Source organism: Dipodomys merriami, unplaced genomic scaffold (assembly GCF_024711535.1).
Source record: "Dipodomys merriami isolate MVZ:Mamm:240054 unplaced genomic scaffold, mDipMer1.0.p SCAF_6, whole genome shotgun sequence".
NCBI classification, from domain to species: domain Eukaryota; kingdom Metazoa; phylum Chordata; class Mammalia; order Rodentia; family Heteromyidae; genus Dipodomys; species Dipodomys merriami.
Window position 1 is genome coordinate 24,228,965 of NW_027206179.1, and position 21,193 is coordinate 24,250,157.

Sequence of the window (21,193 nt, forward strand, 5' to 3'; positions counted from 1 at the left end):
AGAAGTTTTATTTCCTTCCATGCTTGTGCTCTTCTGCCTCTTACCTCATCATTCTTCCCAGCTCTTGTGCAGACAGCTCGTTCTGGCTATTGGCCGCCCACACGCTTTTCTTAGGGATGACTGATGACAGCAAATGTCCTTCCAGGTTCATCCTGGGAACTTAGGAGGCCTAGATTTGTAACCTGTGCCATGAGTCTTTCATTTGTTTCCCTTTGGCCTTCTCGATGGTTATGGATTTTCTTCTGCTACTTACTAGCTTCCTTTAGTTTCAGTTCCTTGGAGTCACAGTGTTCTGGTGTCTTCTCCCATTCCCACCTGAGAAGTTGGTTGAGCCAGTGGAAAATGGGAGCTGTAGAAATCCCACCTGAAGACTCACTTCCCACTGGCCACCACAGATGTGTTGCAGGCTGACTCAGATGCCACACACAGGTGGGAAGGCTAAGGAAAGTCCTGCAGTGGCTCTTCTGCTGAATGGTATATGATTCTGAGTAGTGTCAGCTATACACTAAATGTTCGCATGCCCCCAAGATCCATGGACTCATCCCCTATTTCCCAGGATGGTGTACTTGAAGGGAGACTTTGGGGAGGTGATTAAGATTAGGTGGGACATGAGATTTGAACCTGTTGTGCCTTTAGAAAGATAGTAAGGGCCAAGAGTGGACCCTTCCACCTCATGAACCTATGGGAAGATGGGAGCCAAGTTCAGAATGGCACCTCTTCCTGAAGCCGTCCCATGTCGCAACTCAACCCTGCTGGTACCCCAAATTTGGCTAGCCTACCATCTAGAACTGTATGCCCTGACTTTCTGTTGTCTCAGAATCCTGATCTGCCTGTGGTAGACACTCTCTGCTGCCTCTGCAACCAGAAGCATGTATATCCTGCTCTATTTCATCTACTTGCCACAGGTGCTGTTAACTTTGATAACAGGGTTTTTTCTTTTTTGAAAAATAACCACTGGGGTAAATGGTCCTGTCACTATAGGAGTCATTTTGATTTGAGAATTATTATTATCAGAAACAGGTATGTCTCTGAATCAAGACCTGTGGTGTGGAGGTCAGACAATAATCAGGAGAAATATGGGGAGTAAGAGAAGTGTAAGCAAATCCTTGGGACAAAAGGGCTTCATAAATGGGTGCCAAGAGAGGAACGTGTCTGGAGGAGTTTGATGGACAAAACACTGGAAGGGAAGAATGGTGTGGTTTATCAGACAGTACTGCATACAGGCTTTGGTTTATAAATTCCAGACCCATGCCCCCTTCCCCTGCCATCAATTCTAATAGGCGAGTCATATCCAAGAACTCCATATGTGGGCACATTTAAAAACAATAAACTTTCACCTTCTTTTCCTTCACATAATTAATAAGAATTATTGTTTCTTCTTTTCATTCCTGTTTCACTACCATTCATAAACATTCCCTTCATAAAAATGCCTGACATCTTAAAAATCTACACTTCAAAAGTGCAAAAGTGTTATCATTAGTTTCATTACAAGTGCATTCTTCTTTATTATGATTTTTTTGGGGTCAATCGTGGGCTTGAATTCAGAGCCTGAGTGCTCTCCCTGAGCTTTTTTGCTGAAGGCTAGCACTCTACCACTTCAAGCCACTTCTGGTTTTCAGGTTGGTTAACTAGAGACAAGAGTCTCTTCAAATCTCAATGCTCAGATCTCAGCCTCTTGAGTAGCTGGGATTACAGGCCACCAGTGCCCCGCTGATGATTATTTTTAATTGACATAAAATTGTATGTATTTATATGGTCTTATGATATTTTTATACCAGTGTATACATTGTGCAATGTTAAATTCAGGGTACAATAACCATCTTATCAAACATTTATCAATTATTTTTGGCAAAAACATTTAAAAATCCTTCCTTTTAACTTAAAATACATATACAGCAAATTATTATTAGCTACAATCACCTTCCTGTACAATATGCACAAAAGAACTTATTTTTCCTCTCTAAGTTACTGTCTGTTGAATAGCTTTTCTCTATTCAATGGTTTCTTTAACTTTCAAAATAATATAGTAGAATTTCTATACATGAAAAAAATCTCATGTGATTTTTTTTAGATAAATTATTATTTGTTTGGATTTTGAGTTAAATTTAATTCAACTGATCTATATTGGTGATTTATTTGCTATGTTAAGTGAGAAAAATGTTGTAATATTAAGATTTGCTTTTCCATTGGAAGAATAAAAACAAAAGGAACTGTGAAGTTGTATTTTTCCAATGGGAACATAGTTCCAGCCAGCAATATTTGATCATCTCATCTTTATGAGAATATACTTATTGCATAGTAAAAGATGTACTTTGTGGGGTTCAGTTCTAGAATATTTTTACACGTGACTTTGTTGCATTCACTTGGTCATCCTCCAATGCTTCTTATTGGTCTCAGGATAAATTTCAGGGTACAGATTGCATGCTTCTCTGCTGTGGTGACTCATTCTTAAATCTACAATGCAGCAGCACTGCCTGGTTCTTGGTGACCAGATCTCCCGTCCTCTCTCCAGCTCCTATGCTTTTCCATGTCTCACCTCCATTGCATTTCTCAAGGCAGTCAATTCACAAGCTTCTCCTAGTGTCTACACAGAATGACTGCTTAATTATAGCTGTGGTAGGACTGAGGGACTGAATGAAGAGTATAGACAAGAATCTATTTTCCTTGTTTGGAGTGGGAAGTATTTAGCTCTCCGATGTTGCAGAGGGAAGATCCAGCCTTTGCCTTGGTTAGCTGGGGGCTCAGGGACTAGTCATCTGCCTTGCCTCTGTACCTCATTTGCATAATGAGGGGCATGGCTGAGTAATCCTGACCTTCTATAGCTCTTACTTCAGTAGTCTTTATGTTCCCATTCATTTTCCTTGATGGAGTCTAGTTGTCTTTCCTATCTGTAGTCATAACCATTCTTTATATTTCTTTTGGAAAGAAATCATCTGCGGGTTAATATGCTACAACTTGTGTCACGATCCAGGGTTCACAGCAGTGTTCATTTTAGCCTGGGCTAGAAGGTAAGCACAGATGAGTCACAGAGTAGCTCAAAAGAAATCAAGCCCCTTACTCATAGGCCATCTGCTCCTTCCCAGGGTCTTTCTGTAGAGTACTTGGGAACAGACACCTTCAAATCTGTTAATTCCTAGCTGAATTTGATGGCCAGAGGTTTCCTTTCAAAAAGGCCAGGGACTATAAAATGCTAAGTATTTTTGAATGACACGCTGCTAATATCCCAAAGTTCCTTCCAGCCTCTCACAATTTAAGCTTTGTAGATTGATATTCTGGGCAAGTTGAAATGGCCACAACCCTTTGTATGGATGTCTTAGATTCCCCCCAGTTAGGCTCTTCCTGGTACTATTAGTATACTATCAGCACCCCTTGCTGGAAAAATCTGCAATGCAGAAGGGTCAGAAATAACATCCAATGGGCACCTCATCTGCTCTCCCCGCTTACCTTCTGCTCATCCAAGCTTAACATTCTTATTCCCTTTGGATCACAGCTGCTACCTATGCTCAAAGCTGCCCAGGAAGACACCCCTAGAACAGACTCTCTCCCTCTCAGCTTTTCCACCTGCTTGAGTCCAATTCACCAGCTGCTGCGCTCACTTGCAGCCCCACTGATGAGAGGCTGTGGCAGACTCCTCTCCTCATGTGCGGCCTTGCCTGCCAACTCCCAGCCACTTCCCCCATCCAACTTCTCCGCCCCTTGTGAGCCCAGGCCAAGCCCATGGTGGAGCCGAATCAACACATTTGGAAATTCCTTATCAAGTGGCCACAGCAGTGGTCAGCAGAGCAGGAAGATGAAGTCAGAGCCATCTTTTGTCAGGAGGTTCCAGTGGGACATCCCAAGGTTTGGGACCCATTAAGTCCCTCCTTCAGTTATCCTTTACCATCTTACTTTAGCTTTCAAACAACCATTCAATTATTTTTTCCCCAATGGGAAAAATTACAGTCGAATTTAAATTCTCCGGCATGTGTGTGTGTGTGTGTGTGTGTGTGTGTGTGTGTGTGTGTGTGCGCGCACATGTGTGTGCATGCATGCATGCATTGGCTTTTTAGCTTGAGGATGGTGCTCTATCAGTGGAGTCATGCCTCCACTCTTTTGCTGATTAGTTGGAGATAAAGAGTCTCATACACTTTTTTGCCTGGAGCGGCTCCACACTGTGATCCTCAGATCTTAGCCTTCCGAGGAGGCTAGGATCATATGTGCGAGCCACCAGTGCCTGGTGAATTTCCATTTCCGGTTTAACTTGCAAACACAAAAAACTATGACACTTTAACTCTGGCTAAAAAGAGTGCTGCTATCTTTAAAGTCATTAAGTGAATATGAAGGACTCTGTGGTCTCAGGTTAGGTGTAGGCTGGTATCTCTCTCCCTCCTCCCGTCCTCAGCCATTGTGGAGGCTGAGAATAAGAGCTCCACACCCACCGGTGCCTTGAGAGTTAGTGCTTCCAAGAGCCCATCAGACACACCGCTCTCCACAGCTGTCATGGAAGGATGTGGCCCCGTTCCGCCACCCTCCATCGCTCTGTGCATCAACAGGTCTGCAGAGTTTTGTGGGACCGAGTGTGCTGGGGTCCCATCCGCATACCCAGCTCCTCACCTGGCTTTGCTGTGCCCGTTCCAACACTCCTCCTCATTGGACGTGCCTGCTGTCACACGCTCATCTTTGCAGATGGTGTAGGGTAACGCCGACCAGACCTTTTTAGACAGCTTCAATTTCTCTTTTATGTCTGTGACCTGATCAAGAAACCAAGAAAATCTAGTGAGCATCCGCTTCAGGCTTTGCCCGTGTCTACACAAGGATATGACAGAGGGGAAGGTTGCAGAGCTTGGGATGTGAGGGGTATGGGTGATTATTTGGAAGAGAGAGGCACCCCATGACTACAGGGGCAGGAAAGCTCCCTTTCCACCACCTTCCTCTAGCATCTGGCAGCAATGCTCAGGTAATTGGCTCTGTTTTCCCTCCATCCTTTGAATGACACACTAAAGAGTGCCTCACCAGGCTCTGGGTACTTCCCCTGCTGAGAGTCCCTATTGCAAATCTCCTCTGTATGAGCTTTAGAATTCACTTGCCTGGATGTCAGCTCAGTGCTCCAAAACAATGCACCAACAGATAAAACACTTTTCCCAACAGGCCGTTTGCCACTGCAAGTTATCCATATTCTCACTAAGTCAGTTGCTACAACCTCCGCATACAATGAGCAGGCCTCACACCGCATGTGTGTGGCTGGTGAGCTATAAGCCAAACCCACTTCAAGATCTCCAGCACCAAGAGAGAAAGTCCTTCTAAGCACAGATGAGTGGACACCGCCCATCCTGAAGAATGGAGGACAGGGGGAAGTTTAGTCTTAGTGTCCTGGGAGTTTTCAGGCTCAGCACTGACTTCTTACCTGCAGGGAGGGTTGGGAGGGGGAGTCAATACCATTTTGGCACCATAATGAGTATCTAGATTCATGCAGTCTAGTCCTGATATCCTATTCTATCCATGCAGACACCAGCAAAGCCAGGTGTGAGGGAAAGGCATTGATTATGGGCTGAATTAGGTCTGCACAAATTTGTGTTCTTGAAGTACTGATGAATAGGACCTCAGCATGGGACCTTCTTTTGAGATTAGGTCTTTATAAAGATAAAGATGTGAAGTGGAGGCCACTAGGGTGACCCTAATTCAGTATCATTGACATCTTTATGAAAAGAGGAAATGTGGATAGAGACTCATGCATAGAGGGAAGATGGCATGAATGGGCACAGAAAGAAGATGGTTAGGGAGAGAGTCTTAGAGTGGATCCTCTGCTCACAGGCCTCAGAAGGGACCCACCATGCAGACATCCCGATTTCAGCATCCCCTTCCAGGGTATTCCTGTCATTTTAAGTCCCCTAGGTAGTGGTATTTTGTTACAGCAGCTCTAGGAAACTCATACAGATGCACACCACATCAGAGCATCTACTGAAGATATTTACATAATCTTAAGGTACCACCTACTAATTACTTATAAATTACAAAGGAAAAACTGGTAGTTTTTGACCCCCATGAGGGATTGCTATTCTTTTTTTTTTAAGGATTGCTATTCTATATTTCCTGGTATGATTTGCCAAGAAAGACATGCCACTTAATGGGCCAAAATTTTGTACCCTGAGTCTAAAGGTAAGGTCATATCAGGCAGACTGAAAAGCAGTCTGAACATTCTGAAAAGCAGCCAGTTGCTACTGCAAATGTCAGTCACAAAAGATGTAAAAAGAAAAAAAAGGTAGAAGAGTTTTTCCAGAGTAAGAGATGCAGCTGGGTATCTGTAGCTCATGCCTGTCATCCTAGCTACTCGGGAGACTGAGATCTGGAGGAATGAGGTTCACAGTTAGTGTAGGCAGAAAAGTATCTCTAAAATAACTAGCAAAAAGGTGGGCTGGAGTCCACAGATATCTCTTTGCTATTTTTGATGATCTTTAAGTAGTTGTACAAAGGAGATGCCCTGAGGTACCTCTTAATCAATGTGACTCCTGTCATCATCCTCACCCACCCCTCCAAGTATTAACAAGGCAGTCTATGTGCACAATGCATCTTGATCTGTGTCATCCTTCAACCTTGTCACCCCCCTTCCACCCTCCCTTTCTCTTATTTTTCTTAACTTTGTGGTATATACAATGAATTCTAGACTGCTTTCTTCCCTCACTTGTCTACCCCTCTCTCCTTGGCCTCACCCCACCTCTTTCAAGTACCCATTTCCTGGTATTTATTTTGTTGGGCTTTGACTTAGTCTTTCTAAAGAATTATACTATTTGAGGTGTCCACAGAGTCTACTATACTTCAGTTAATTCACGTGTAACCACTTGCTTACCACCCAGTGTGTTTACTCACAGATTTATAGGCACATTCTAGCTACCACAAATGAGGGATGCCATCTTTAAATCAGACTCCAGCATGGTCTCCTTCCAGGCACATTCTCTGGCCCATTAGGTTCAGACTCCACTGGAGAATATGTGTGTCTGGTGATTTCTCCAAACTCTGACTGGTGGCTTCCCCAGAGTCCCTGGGGGGTAAAGACAGGGTATAATTTCCTCTGGGCTTAGTATGGGTTGAATGACCAGTTTTTCTAGTGAATGATTTAGTGGGTCTCCTGCTGCTGAATTCTCTGTACTAAAACTGGCAAGGCCCAGGATGAGTTGCTCAATGGTATCTCTTAGCAGAACACAGGTGCTCATTACATATCACTAAGTATTGGAGGTGGTGGGTCACAATAATGGGTGTTCTTCATTCCAAAAGGAGTGTGTGGGGAAGAAGTGCAGTTGCTCTTCTTATGTGAGGAGCCCTAGTAGGGATGGGCGGGGGGGTAGCTCACCCTTTATGGTTTACTGTAGCGTATTTGACAATCAGAACATGTTCACTCCAGCATTTCAGTAGCTGTGCATTTTCGTTGTACAGTTGAAGGGGGGAAAGCAAAGGAGCAGTCAGTGATGGGGATGCTTTTTGAATATTCTGCACAGGACCTGGCCAATTCACCTCCAGACTGGGACAGTGAGGCAGGCCGCTGAACAAATGGACACCTGGGAAAGAACATGCTGGTGATTCTGAAGTATGTCTCAATGATGGCCATTTACTTTTCAGTATCGGACATGTTTTCCAGTTCTCACGTCATATAGAAATACTTTCTCATTCTACTTGCTTTTTGGATTTCTGAATAACATGTAACTGTTTGGCTGTGGTTTTGGACCCCAGTGTTGGTTTCCTGCTTTGTTTTCCTGGAAACAAGTGCACATATAAAGCTAACCTTTATGTTAATGAATATTCTTTGTACAAGTGGGTTATTGATGCTATCACTGAGCCCTGATTTATTAATAACACAAGCCTGATAGGAGTAGACATCTGAGATCAGAGACAAATTTATAACAGTATCTTTTTTTCTGCTTCCCCAATAAGAAACTCTAGGCTAAATCAGCTCTTATCACCACTTACAAATCATATTTACCATTGGTCCAATATGACATGAGTAATACTCTTCCCTTAGTAATACACAGCTGTTAAATTTCTTTTATCATGGTATTTGTAGACTTTGGAAGTTAACAACTTTCTGTTATTCCATAGAAATCTAATGTGCATATATACTGCTGGGATTCACAGGGAAACATCTGAGCTCTCTTGTAGGATTTATCTGGATTTTGCCCCCCAAAGTTTTTGGACTATGTTGACTCTTGGTTTTAGTAGAGTAATTTAGCACCATCAAAAGGTCATCGGAAAAGAGTGACATCATTGCCACACTTGCCCTTACACAGATCTACAATTAGACTAATGAAGTAGGAAAAGAAAAGGAAGGAAAGAAGGAGGAGGGAAAGAAAGGAAAGGCAAAGGGGCATGGAGAAAGGAAGGAAAGAAGGCAAGTCATTTTAGTAAACTAACAACAGAGATGACAAAAATCAAAGAGCATAAAGAAAGATCACACAGGCACTTCTACCTGAAAACTTCCCTTAACAAATATTATTATGCCAAAAATTTAAGCTGAGTCTCTTCACATTTCTGCCTTAACTTCTAGTTTACAGGAAATACTAGAGATGGAGGAATAAGCTATGTAACATCATAAATAAATGATCAGATACAACCAGAGAATGAGACATTACATAAGACAACTGGCCTTGACTCTTCAAAAAAGAAAATAAATAAATCAATAAAGGCAGGAAGACTGCTGCAGATGAAAAGAAACTTTAGAACATAACAACCAAATGTCACAAGTAAGACTTTGACTAAATCTTGGAGATGGAGGCAGATACCCTGTATAATATACTGTATAATACAGTTTAGAGATAACTGGGGAAATATGAGTAGGGAACAGATATTATAGGAAGATGACTTTTCTTAAGTATGATGATGATATCACAGTGGTAGGAGACTGCTTTTGCTTTTAGGAAATCCATGCTGCCATTTTGTCTTGTACTACTTGAACACAAAACAAAATGAATGAACCCTCAACCATTATTTAGTGTACTAAAATTATATATTGATGTTCATCCTCTCTCTGTTTTTTTTTCCAGCCATTTCAGTAGTGTTTGAGAAAGTCAAACAGAACAAAAAGTTGGAAAAGAAGTAAGACTTGGTCAGGAAAGCCTGTGGCTTTTAAGAGCTTTAGGTGGGCTCAGTATATGGTAGTCCTTAGGACCCAGAGCTAGGCTGTGAGCCTTCATGAAGTTAAGGATTTGTTCAGTGTTCACCACCCTGTTGTGATAAAGCAACATCATACCCTTCATGCAGCTGAGAAGCAGGGGCCTTGGAGATTTAAAAAGAATACATACTCCTAGTAAAATTGTGGAAGTGAGACAGACTGAAACACAGATGCTGAACCGATGACTCTTAACCATGTAGGCTCGACTGTGTCACTGCCCATAACCTGACCTTTGGTACAGGCATGCTGGTGGCCAGGCTGAGTGAGGATCTCAGTGAGTGAGGCTGTCCAAGTCATTGATTCAGTGTGACCCAGGACGAAAACACTGGGACTTCGAGTTCTCCTTTCCTAAATAGTTAAGAGGCACTAAACTTTCCTAGTATTTAACCTACAGGTGGCTAGCCAGTTAGTTCAATGGCGGTGGCCATTTCCATAGTGGGGAGGGGTACTGGCACCTTCTCCAGGAGATAGTCAGATGCTTTGTTTGTGGTTGAATGCATTCCTGGATTAGGTAACAAGGTTTTTAATTAAACTCATTCAATGGAATAGTGACTTAAAATGATTTTTTGGTTAAATAAGAAAGTTGGGGTTTCTTTCATTTCAAACAATGTGAGCACACACAAAGAATGGTAACATGGCTGGCGGAACGTAGCAGCCACCACAGGGTTTGGGACACATCCCAAGACCCCCACGAATACGCAATTCTACAGAAGGAATCTAATTTGTAAGTTAGGTCACAGTAAGAGGTTGGCAACCACACTGTTAATGGAATAGGACAATGATCACAAAGTAACATAAGAAACGTGAGGTGAAGATAGTCTTTGTTTTTCAGACTATCTTCTTGTACTGTGTTCACTTTTCCTCGTGGAAGGACATGAAACAACACAATGTTTCCATGGTGAGAGGAAGTCAGGTGAATGCTGTAGTGTGAGACTAAGACTCACCTTCTAACAAGGTATCAGAGGACTGTTATTTGCAGTGGAAGATCCATGATCATTGAACTACTGCAATGTCAGATGGGTTTCATTTCTACATGAAGATTCTGGGTCAAAGGATGAGTCATATCTTGGGTAGGGTGGAACAGGGTAGTGTGAGATTTCATCACACTAATCAGAAAAAGGTGCAATTTAAAACTTAGGGATTGCTTATTTCTGGAATTTCCCATGTTATATCATTGAAACCAGAGAAAGGGAAGTCACTGGGTGAGGCTTCACTTTCTCTTGATTTTTAAAAATAGAATATTTTTTTTTTCCAAGACAAGGTCTGGCTATGTAGTTCAGACTGGCTTTGTACTCATTCTTCTCCAGCCTTAGCCTCCAAAATACTGGGATTATAGGCATGTGTCCCATACCTGGTTAAAAAAAAATTAAAGTTGACACATGGTAATTGTATATGTTTATGAAGCACCAAGTGACATTTTTTATGTGTGCTTATACTCAGAAGGTACCCTGTGTGTCTGTGATCCTGAATATACTGTTAATAGAGAGGTGTAAGACTGAAACATTTTGGAGATCACTAGCAGGCAGTCAGAAGCTCACAGAAATTATTATTTTTAATCAGTGATTTAGCAAACAAAATCACGTAGTGACATTCAGTAAAATTAGTTTAATGAGGCAGGGAAGTATAATCCTGTTTAGAGGAAGCTCCAATACATGGGTTAACGGGTTAAACAAGATAAAAAGACTTTTATTTCTTGTACTCCTTCATTAAACCCTTATTCTATATTTTTACAAGTTGTGTTTTATATGAGCGTATGTCGCTGCCCTTGATGTGGTGAAAAGAGGTGCAGCTACCATCGCTGTAAGGAAACAAGGAAGCATGAGGTCATGGATCTTAATTTGTCTGCAGAGTTCTTTCTGATGAACACCCTATTCCTTCCTAAGCAAGTGAAGGTGGGCTGATATTTGCTCCTTGTGACTGCTCAGCTCTGTGACTGGAACAATTAGCAAGCAGGATGATTCATAATTCTCTCAGGAGGGGTTAAGCTAAAACATCATGTTTTCTCCATTGTCTCCTTCAGGAATGGGGTGAATTTAGCCATGCAGAATCCACTGCTCCCAGTCACTGCTCTGATCCTCTGCTATTTATTTCACTAAGTGGCAGCTGGACATTGAAGACACCTAGGGACGATTTCCTCTGCAGCCTGAGACTCAACAAACAGTACGGTGTGTGTCCTGAGCTCTTAGTAATTATTTGTTGAGTGAATACATACATGGACAGACTTACCAATTCTATGTTAACAGAAGAAAGCTCTCAAAAGTTATCGATTATCTGCCAGCGGCTACTGCCCAGACTTTTCCTTTGGAGAATGTTAGACACAGGCAAATTCTGGCAGGCCTTTAGAAAAGAAGTTTATTTCCTTGACCTGACTACCATCCTCCCTTTCTCAGCAAGAGGGGGGTGTCAGGTGATCCCTCCAATCCTGTAATTATGATTCTAGGCTCCAGTCGTCACAAATGTCAGTCCAGGTGGCATTTACACAGGTATGCTAGAAGCTCAGAGATCTCAAAGACAATCTTAGCTTGGAGGGGGGAAAAAGCAAGAGAATTTAGCTAAAAGTAATGAATTCCACCTTCAATAGTCTTTACTTATTCTTATCCATTCTTCCTATGGTTTTCTAAGCAGAATTCTTATTACCTTTGTCTCCTATGTAGATTATACAATCAGAGAGAGACTAGACTTTCTTCTTCAAGAGATTTTTTTTCCCATGGCTGTTCATCCATTCATGGAAGACTCAAAGTCTGTTTCCCCTGGATGCTTTTATTTCTTCTGGTCTTTCCCTGGGCAGCTACTGTGAGAGGACCATGTGCTGTCTCCCATCAATCATCCCTCGACCAAAATCTACTTCCTCACTACTTGTTTTGTGTACCTGTCCCCATGCCCTGGGTGTTTGTTTTTTTTTTTAAATGACTTCAGAGAGATTCCAATGTGCCTATTTCATCTGTCCAAAAACATAATGTAATTGGATGTAAATAATATATACTATATCTTTAGGGAAAAAAGATGATTAATATTTAAAGGGCTATACACTAAATAATACATAATGAGGGGAAAACAATGTGAATATTTCATAGGCTGAAGGTCATTTGTTAGGTTTGGAAAACAATCTGTTCAAACAAATGCAGGTGGCCTGTTTTATGCCTCATGAAGAAGGCTACTCTATTTTGGTCAAGTTAAAGAGAAATGTTGCGAGGCAAGAAGTCATGTTTGTAAACTAAGGGTTAAAGAACCCAGTGTTGGAGACAGCGATTATGTCTAGCTTTACTCTGTAATAGAGTGATCTTTCCTCCAGGACCAAGTCACTTAAGTCTCAAAGGGAGCCCGCTTAATGATCAGGTGATGTACACAACACCTTCAATAACCAAGCAACACACACGTTGTGGAGTAGAGTTTCCATAGTTCCTAAGTCTCAGAGAGAACATGAGTATACATTGTCCTAAACATCCTTAGAGGAACTAGGAGTTACTAATATCAAGGCCTGAATCCATAAGCTCTATGGAATCAACCTGCTCTGATGATGGTAAAGCTTTGACCCAAATCCACGTTTTGTTTGCTTGTTTGTTGTTGTTGGTTGTGGGGCTTGAATTCAAGGCCTGAGTGCTATCCCTGAACTCTTTTGCTTGGGGCTAACACTCTACCACTTTGAGCCACAGCGCCACTTCCAGTTTTCTTGTGGTTAATTGGAATCTCACAGACTTTACTATGCTGCCTGGCTTTGAACCGTGATCCTTAGATCTCAGCCTCCTGAGTAGCCAGGATTACAGGCATGAGTCACTGATGCCCAGCTCAAATCCATGTCTTTTGAAGGATAGCTTTTAACACTCTTCTCATGGAACACGAGTTTTCCATTTATTTTGAGTTTGTGTTCATCTTCGGTATTAGTTTCCATGTCTCCTACTCTCCCAGTTTGCAGCGTAGTGTTCAGCTAAGTTTTGTAATGCTGAGTGGAGCAATCACTTGTATCAGGCTTTCTATCCAGGAACTTGGGCATGTTGGCGGGGTTCTGTTCTGTTGACTCCAGTCTGCCTATAGCAGATTTGGCCCACATATTGTACTCAGCATTCCATTGAATCTTCAAGTCACTGTGCCATCTGAAAACACCCGCAAGATCCCTCCTTCACATCCCCAGAGACTTGAATAACAAGTTCTAGTCTATTGCCATAGACACATTGTCCTCACTGGTGGTACGGGGCTTTTAACATACCTCCCCGAGGAGATAAACACTCATGCATTTTGTAGGGAAAAAAAAATGAGGAAGGATAGAAACCCAGTAGGAAGTGAGAAAATCTTTGAAGGTTCAAAAAGACAATGCTGAGTTTTGTTGAGTTTCTCAGGGGCTGGGGAATTGGATAAAAAACAACGTAAAGACTCAGAATTATCCCCTCTGGCTTCCGGTTTGGAGTTTCTTAGCTAAACGATCAGACTTTCTGAAGGGCATGACCTTGTAAAGCTAGAAGGGGTCTTTTTCTGGCAAAACACTGGTCCTCAGTGTGAAATAAATACAAGACAGATCGGCAATGTCTTCCAGTGCTATTCAGATCAGACTTCTGTAGCGTAATTGAAGAAAATAGCAACAGCAAACTTTCAGATCTTCCTGTTTGTACCTCATGCTCTCTTGTGCTGCATTCCCTGGGATAGTATGTTTTCTGCAAAGCTAGTACATAGTACATGTGCTATGTGTCCTTGAGAGATGACACAACTGAGCCAATACTGAATTCAATTGAAGAGAAAAAGGCAGGACATCCTTTGGTCTGTGGAATTTCACATGAAATCAATTTTGACACTATGTACTTCTTAAGACTGAGAAAAACAACCCCAAACCTGACCCGTGAACAGTCTTAAAGAATGGCCTTCTTGTTGAATCACAGGATATGGTTGAATTGTAAAACCAGAGCTCCATGGTCCAACACTTCTAGAATGTTCCTGACCAAGATTCCCTAGACTCTATGTAATGCTACTGTAAAAGCTATCATCTACTGAAAAGGACCTAGGATTCTCTGGTGATCTAGCACAAGTCACAGGTCAGTGCTGAGGGTCTGGACATACATTCAACCGCTGAAGAATGGATTTTCTTTCCTCTTCCCCACCCCTTTTTGATCCATTTCTTACCTTGCATATGGACTGTCTTTCACTGTCTCTGCTCTGCCTTGGAGACCAGCTTTGTTCACCGTGGTGGTTACTTTAGCCTCTATTGATTCTTGGGCATTATTTTGGCTGTGCAAGAACAGACATCCTCCCCAGGAGCTGCCCTGGTCGAGAGCATAATTGAGACAAAGGCTGATTCCCAAATAGGTTATTAGAAATGCAGCTGGCACAAAGGTAGGAAGGATCTCAGCTGCAGTTCCAAATGTAGAACTGAGTTCAGTATTTCTAGCATTATGGGAGGCACACTGATTTCTGCCTATCGTCTATTCCATCATCATCATACAATTAAAAAAAAAAAAACCTCTAGAAAGTGCATGATGGTTTGAAAATCAGTTTTCCTCTGTTCCCTGATGTAGTCAATAGGATCGTGTTGTGGGATAGGCCTGACCTCTTTGGATAGGATTAACCTAGAAGTTAGTACTCATTCAGAAAACAGACAATTTTGCCAACAGGAAAAAGGCTGAATGCTTGCATATGTAGTCTTGCTGAAAAATCCAGATTCTTTTCAAAGTAATCTTTCCAATATACAAGGCCTTCACAGGGGTTCCACGGTGCCCAGCCCTGGCCGGCAGCCGCGTACCTTCTTTTTGCACCCTTGTCATCAGTGCCATGTTAAGCTCAAAAGGACTTGAAGTTACTCTTAAAATACTGAAATCTCATCGTCAGGACATTACAAGTAGGTCTGCTGAGTCAAGAAAAGGGGGAATGCATCACAAAACATTTCCCCTCAAGCCTACTCATCCTGACTATTTCAGAATTTATCAGTTGATTCAATGTGTTTGGGGCTTGCTTCTTCTATACCAATGCTAAGAAACAGATGCACAGCTATTCAAAACTGAACAGGAAAAGCATCTCTTCCTCTTTCCTCTCCTTCCCTCCTCTCTCCTCTCCTCTTTCCTTTTCTTCTTTTTTGTGCTGGTTCTGGGGCTTGAATTCAGGGCTTGAGCACTGTTCCTGAGCTATTTAGTGCTAGCACTCTACCACTTGAGCTACAAGCCTACTTCTAGCTTTTTTTTTTTTTTTGCTGGTTAACTGTAAATTAAAGTCTCATGGACTTTCTTGTCTAGCCTGGCTTTGAACCCCAATCCTTAGATTGATGCCTGGCTTAGAAGCATCTTTGTTTTTGCTCAATTGAGAGTTGTATACTCAAGCTGATCCTCTCTTAGTAAGATATGATAAACGTGATTCTATCTAACAGCCTTAGTGCTCACAAAGATGTATACTCATTGGAATTTGAATTTTAGTTCAGAAAATCATTTAGCAGATGGTAGGTACAAATTGGATTTATCTAAATTCTAAAGTCACTCAGGGTGGAGATGGGTTGATCCAAATCTTTTATGAACCCACAAAATAAAACATATACATCTTCTTTTGGCACATGTGATTTGATTTACACTTCACTAGGTAGACTGGTCCTGTGTAGTGCATGAGAGCTGTTACTTTTATATCAATTGTGTTATATTTCTGATATAACACAATGTTCTGCTTTTAACTTCACAGGTTGACTGGAGAATTGGTTTAAATTTAATTGCCAGTGATTCTGGTTTCAGGGAGTTTTAAAAATGATAGAATGAATTATTAACAAATATACCCGGGAACCCACCAATCAGTGGGCCCCAGGGTGTCCATGAACTTTTTGCAATGACAGGGCCACATCATGGGAGGAGATAGAATGATTTAGTGCATCTCAACTTGGCTATCTTTCTTCGAAAGCTTCTCCTTTGACCCCAGAGTCGTTCACTTCTTCCCAGTGAGTATGTGTCAGCTGGGATCTTTTTGGTCTTCTTGGCTACAAGGATTTTCTTGTTTCCTATGATTGCAGTTGTAAGTCTTCCCCTCTCCCCTCCAACCCCAGCCTATGAGAAACATAGGGATAGACCACTGAACTTTGTGTACAAAACAGCCCAAGAGGTATGTGCTCAATGTCTTGGTACAATGTCTGCCTAGGGTAGAACTTCATTTGTAGCATATGAACGAAAGAAAAAAGAAGGAAGAAATAGAGACGTGTAAATTTAAATTCTGAATCTCTAAGTAGAATTGCAAATAAACCTGATTTCAAGATGCCCTTGATGGCAAACCTGACTGCTCTACCTTGCAAATCTCCCCACCTCCTGGAGAAATGGTTGTTTGGGTTTATATATAGGTATTCAGTTCAACTACACACGCATGCACACATACCTGCTTAGGATCCACAATACACTGGGAACTTTTAAAGGTCCAGGACGTGCAATACTGTAGCAGACATGGCCCTGCCTTGAATGAACCTGCCACTCAATGGAGCAAATACATGTTTGCACATTTCTGCAAATGTATATTGTATATATATAGTATATATATATATATAAATGTGTTGTGGCTATATTATATATATATATATATATAGTATAGCCAGCTATATTATAGATATAATATAGCCACAATATTTTTTCTACATGTTTAAAAGCTGTATGGTTTGAGTATAATCAGTATTTTTCCATAAAGGAGGAAGACTTGGAGGGAGATGAGGCAATGGAACTGGAATTCTAAGGATGAGCTGAGACCTTCAGATAGAAAAGTCAGGAAGAGCTTTTCCTGGTAGAGAAACCCTGCATAGCAGAAGCTGTGAAGCCTTTCAGTCAGGGAGAGGAGCATGGAGCTGCACAGACAGGTGTGGCTTCAACGATGACTTTCCTGCAAATACATTTTAAAAATGGAGGATGGCACTTCCCTCCTTTAAATGCTCTCTCCCTAAGGATTTAATACCCTTTAGTAAGTTAATACACTGCTAAGACACTTGGAACTGGAAGATCTTAAACGAGTAGAAGCATCACCACAGGGACAGATGGCATAGGGCAACTACACGGCACTCTTTCTTGGAAATCGCGTTCTTACCCCTGTGAGGTAAATTACCTGTTCCAGGGAGCCATCTGCTTACCTTAAAGATCCAATTTACCCCATGGGGCACCAACCAAGGGAGTGCCCTGTACCCATCTCCTAATTACACCCAAGTGATATAACAGGACTCGACTTTCACCTTTACATCTCGGGAATCTGATAACCTACATGGATGTTCTTCATCTGCTCGGAGCTGCAGAGATGTCAGAAATGCCTGATGTCGCTCCAGTGGGGGAAAAACCCTCCCAAAGAATGGCAGACCAGCCTTTGAGGATAAGAGCAATGAGAGCCGAGGACAGCAATGCTTAGTAGAATATGATGCAAACCACAAATGGGAGCTATCTTTGTCATTTCAACCATTGTAGTGGCTTCTTGAGAAAAGTTTTTTAAAATGTTTGGGCTGGTGCTGGCGGCTTGAACTCAGTTTGACTCCCCCCCCCCACCCCGACTCCTCCCCAAGGCTGACACTCTACCTCTTGAGCTGTTCCTCCATTTCTTTTTGCTGATACCTTGGAAATAGAGTCTCATGGACTTTCCTTCCCTATCTATCTGGCTTCAAATCACAATCTTCAGATCTTAGTGTCCTGAATAGCTAGGATTACCAGTGCCTGGCTTTTTAAAAAGTAAATTTTAATAATGCACTTGATTATTTATTGCATCACCCAATATACTAAGAATAGGTATGGATTTCACCATATACTAAATATGAAATTTTATAATAAGGTATTTTATATTCTTTTTTTTAAACTAAGTCTTCAAAATCTGGTTTGTATCTGATACTTACATCCCATGTCAACCAGCTATATGGCAGCCATCTTGGATGGCACTAGCCTCACAGTCTGGGGAAGAATTTTTCTCTTGCATGGTATTTATCTCCAGGATGTCTCTGGGACTCAGTGACCCCGGAGCTAGCTGATGGCTACCATGCAGAGACCACAGTCTAAGATCCTTCCTGAGCACTGAGGGAGCAGTTACTGCAGAGCCACAATAAGGGCTGTAGCTTGAATGGGATGGAGGCGTTATCCACTTAGCATTAGAGTGTTAGTATCTCCCGGTTCATTGTTTTGGTGGGTTAGGTTGCCTTGAACATCAGCAGAACTCATTTCCATCTTTTCTCTGATGTCATTTCCTGTCTCTTGAACACAAATGCTCCTATCCACTCCGCAAAGCACATCAAGGAGAGAACTGAAGTCAGGTTTTGGTCCAGTCCATTTGGGATCCAGCCTTCCTCTAGAATTGCTTCCAAGCATATGAATGAGAAAATGATGCATTCAGCACCGGGATAGCTGCCGATAATTTTGCCCACAGACAGTTTTTCACAGACTCATTTTTACTGAAGTATCACCATCACTAGGAAAGGTGTTGGGGGGCAGGGGGGGATAATCACATCTCATTTGTTGAATTTCCATCAAGATACTCATGGGACAAGCCACTAGGTATGGGACTGTTCTTGCAAAGGAAAATGTTTGAGAAGCTGTTAGATCCCTCTTTCTTTTCACAAGACTCCACTCTTGAAAATTAATTGCCTCAAATGATACACACGTTACGGAGCTGTTTCTTACCAATTTTCTGTGGTTTTAAGATTATAAGCCACAGGCAAGCTCTGAGAATGTGCATAGATTTTGAAGACAAAAGGCTTTAAAAAGTTTTCTTCAAACACCCCCCCCCTCCCCCTGCCCCACCCTTACTTTTAAATTAAGGCAGCTCTGCCTCATCAATAGACGGTATTAGAGGCTACTTTCAGTCTAACCACCAGATGGCAGTGTTGTCCAATTTTTGCTCACCTACCCCCTTCCCACAGTCTTGTCCTAGGGACTAAAATTGTAGATTGTTCCACTGCATATAAAACTGACAACCCTGTTATTTTAAACTTGAAACTGACAGGCTGTTATTTTAATGAGGTCTTCCAGAGCCAAGGTTAACCAAAGCTTTATTTCCCTACAAAATGTTAAGGCCACAGTTCTAAAAGGGGGCAGTGAAATTTTATGTTATGGAGACTTTCTCTGACTGTACAAGTTTTAAGATATTTTTGATGAGTAAAGCTACATGATGAATGTAGACATATGTTTATATATCAAGCCCAGTTCCGCATTATACTTTGTTCAAATTTCTTCCAATAGATCCTTTAAGTTACATTCCTGAATAGAACCAAAAACCAAATCTTTTCTACAGCTATCCATTTTCTTCTATTTTGAGGCATAAGTATATATTTTTAGCACTTGACATTCTAACTTAATGAGTCAAAAGAAAATTTATGGCTTATTTCAATTCCATTAATATTCCAAAATGAAATCAAGTATAGTATTTGATTCTTTATTTCCATGAAAGAAGCTTAGATCCCGAATGGCAAAACTTAGAAAGGATTTTCTTTTATAATAAGTACTTCTACAATGTGTAATGGTTAATGGCATTATAATTTATTCCCTTTCCCTTGAAATTGCTTTTTACGTTGCTCAAGAAAGTAGTTAAAGTCAGTTGCTAATGGTGCCACTCCGAAAACATTAGAAGCCAGCCATCTTTTCCCGAATGATTTCACTAACATTTTTTGCACTATTTTTATCTGTTCAAAAAAAACATTTTGAGCATTAAATCAATTTTCCCGTCTGAATTTACTAATGTAGATCCCATGCATACTCTATCACCTGCTGCATCTATAGAATTTACTTAAAATAAATATTATCATCACTGATCCTTGTTATTGGCTAAAGATATGTCCCCAAAATAACTCTATACGTGTGGGCAGAACACTGGGTACATTCCTTGTTTTTTATTCTTCAGTGGCTATGCTGTCAGCCGACATTTCATGTGTTTCTACTACCTAGAAAGAGCTGTGTCTGGTGAACAAATCTTATAAAGCCCAGTTCGAAAAAAAGTCAGTGCTGGTGACATAATTAGGAGGGGGGAGGCTGGTGGAAAAGTTGGGAGTCTTTGCTCACTATTACTGAGAACTTCCACATGGGCACAGAAGAGACTTGAAGCCCTCAGGAATGGCAGAACTGCACAAGCTGTGTGATTGTGATTATCTCACCAGCCCCTGAGACAATGATGAATGGTAACCACAGTGATGCAGGCCAGCGTAGCTATTAGACACCTGGCAGGCACATCCACAGTCACCTCCCATTGGCCCAAAATGTTGAGAAATTCTAGGCCTCTCCGGTGAACAGAGATCACAGAGTCCTTCAATGCATTCATGGTGATGTTTTGGTGTAGTGCAATGTCATCAGGCTCTTCCTATGTGGCAGGTGCAACTGCATTAGATGCATCTCTCCTAGGTCATGGTTCAAATGTCAGAATGTATGAACAAGGATGAGGGCCTGGGGACACAGAGGCGGGGAGGAGTCACAAGAGTCAAGCTGTGGGGTTTGGTTGTGGACCAGCACTGGCTCCACTTCCTGACCTCTTGAACTGCCACTCCACCAGCCTGGTGACCCCCAAAGTGTGAATGCATTCCAGAGCCCTGGGGCTTGTTGGCAGATACCACTCATTTCAAAAAGGATGAAAAATACATTAGGGGTGTAGGGGATGGGGGGAGGAGGGGGTGGGGTGGGGAATCATGTTCTGGAAGTCATTGGACTGCCCAAGCTCATATTAGTCCAAACTCATTTCCTAAACCCCAAATACTATTGTGTGGACCTTTGAAAAATGTTCCTAACTTTTGAACCTTTTCTAATGCCACCAAAAAAGAGTCTTTCCTGATATTCTCAGCCTTTGCTAACAAGAACCAGGATGAGAAGCCACCAAATAAATACAAGCCTGTGCACTGCTAAGGCTAATATTGATCCATTCTCCTCTTGAAAGTCCAAAGACAAAAGAATCAAATACTATTTTCACAGTTATTCTTCTCATTATATATAACAACAGGTTATATTGCCCCTGAATACACCTGTCTATCTATCTATCTATCTATCTATCTATCTATCTATCTATCTATCTATCTATCTATCTATCTATCTATCTATCTATTATCTATTATCCATGGATCAGTCATCTATTATCTCTCATCTATTACCTATATCTATCGATCATCTATCAATTATC

General features: G+C 41.6%; 1 protein-coding gene across 2 annotated transcripts in view; it reads right to left on the reverse strand.

Moving 5' to 3' along the window:
• The window catches only part of Gpc6 (glypican 6), a 985,788-nt gene that overhangs the window by 17,431 nt on the left and 947,164 nt on the right, over positions 1-21,193 (reverse strand). For both annotated transcript variants that reach the window (XM_070002744.1, XM_070002743.1), the window contains one exon: positions 4,594-4,730. In XM_070002744.1, coding sequence (XP_069858845.1) covers positions 4,594-4,730 — 137 coding nt within the window. The remainder of the gene's footprint in view (positions 1-4,593; positions 4,731-21,193) is intronic.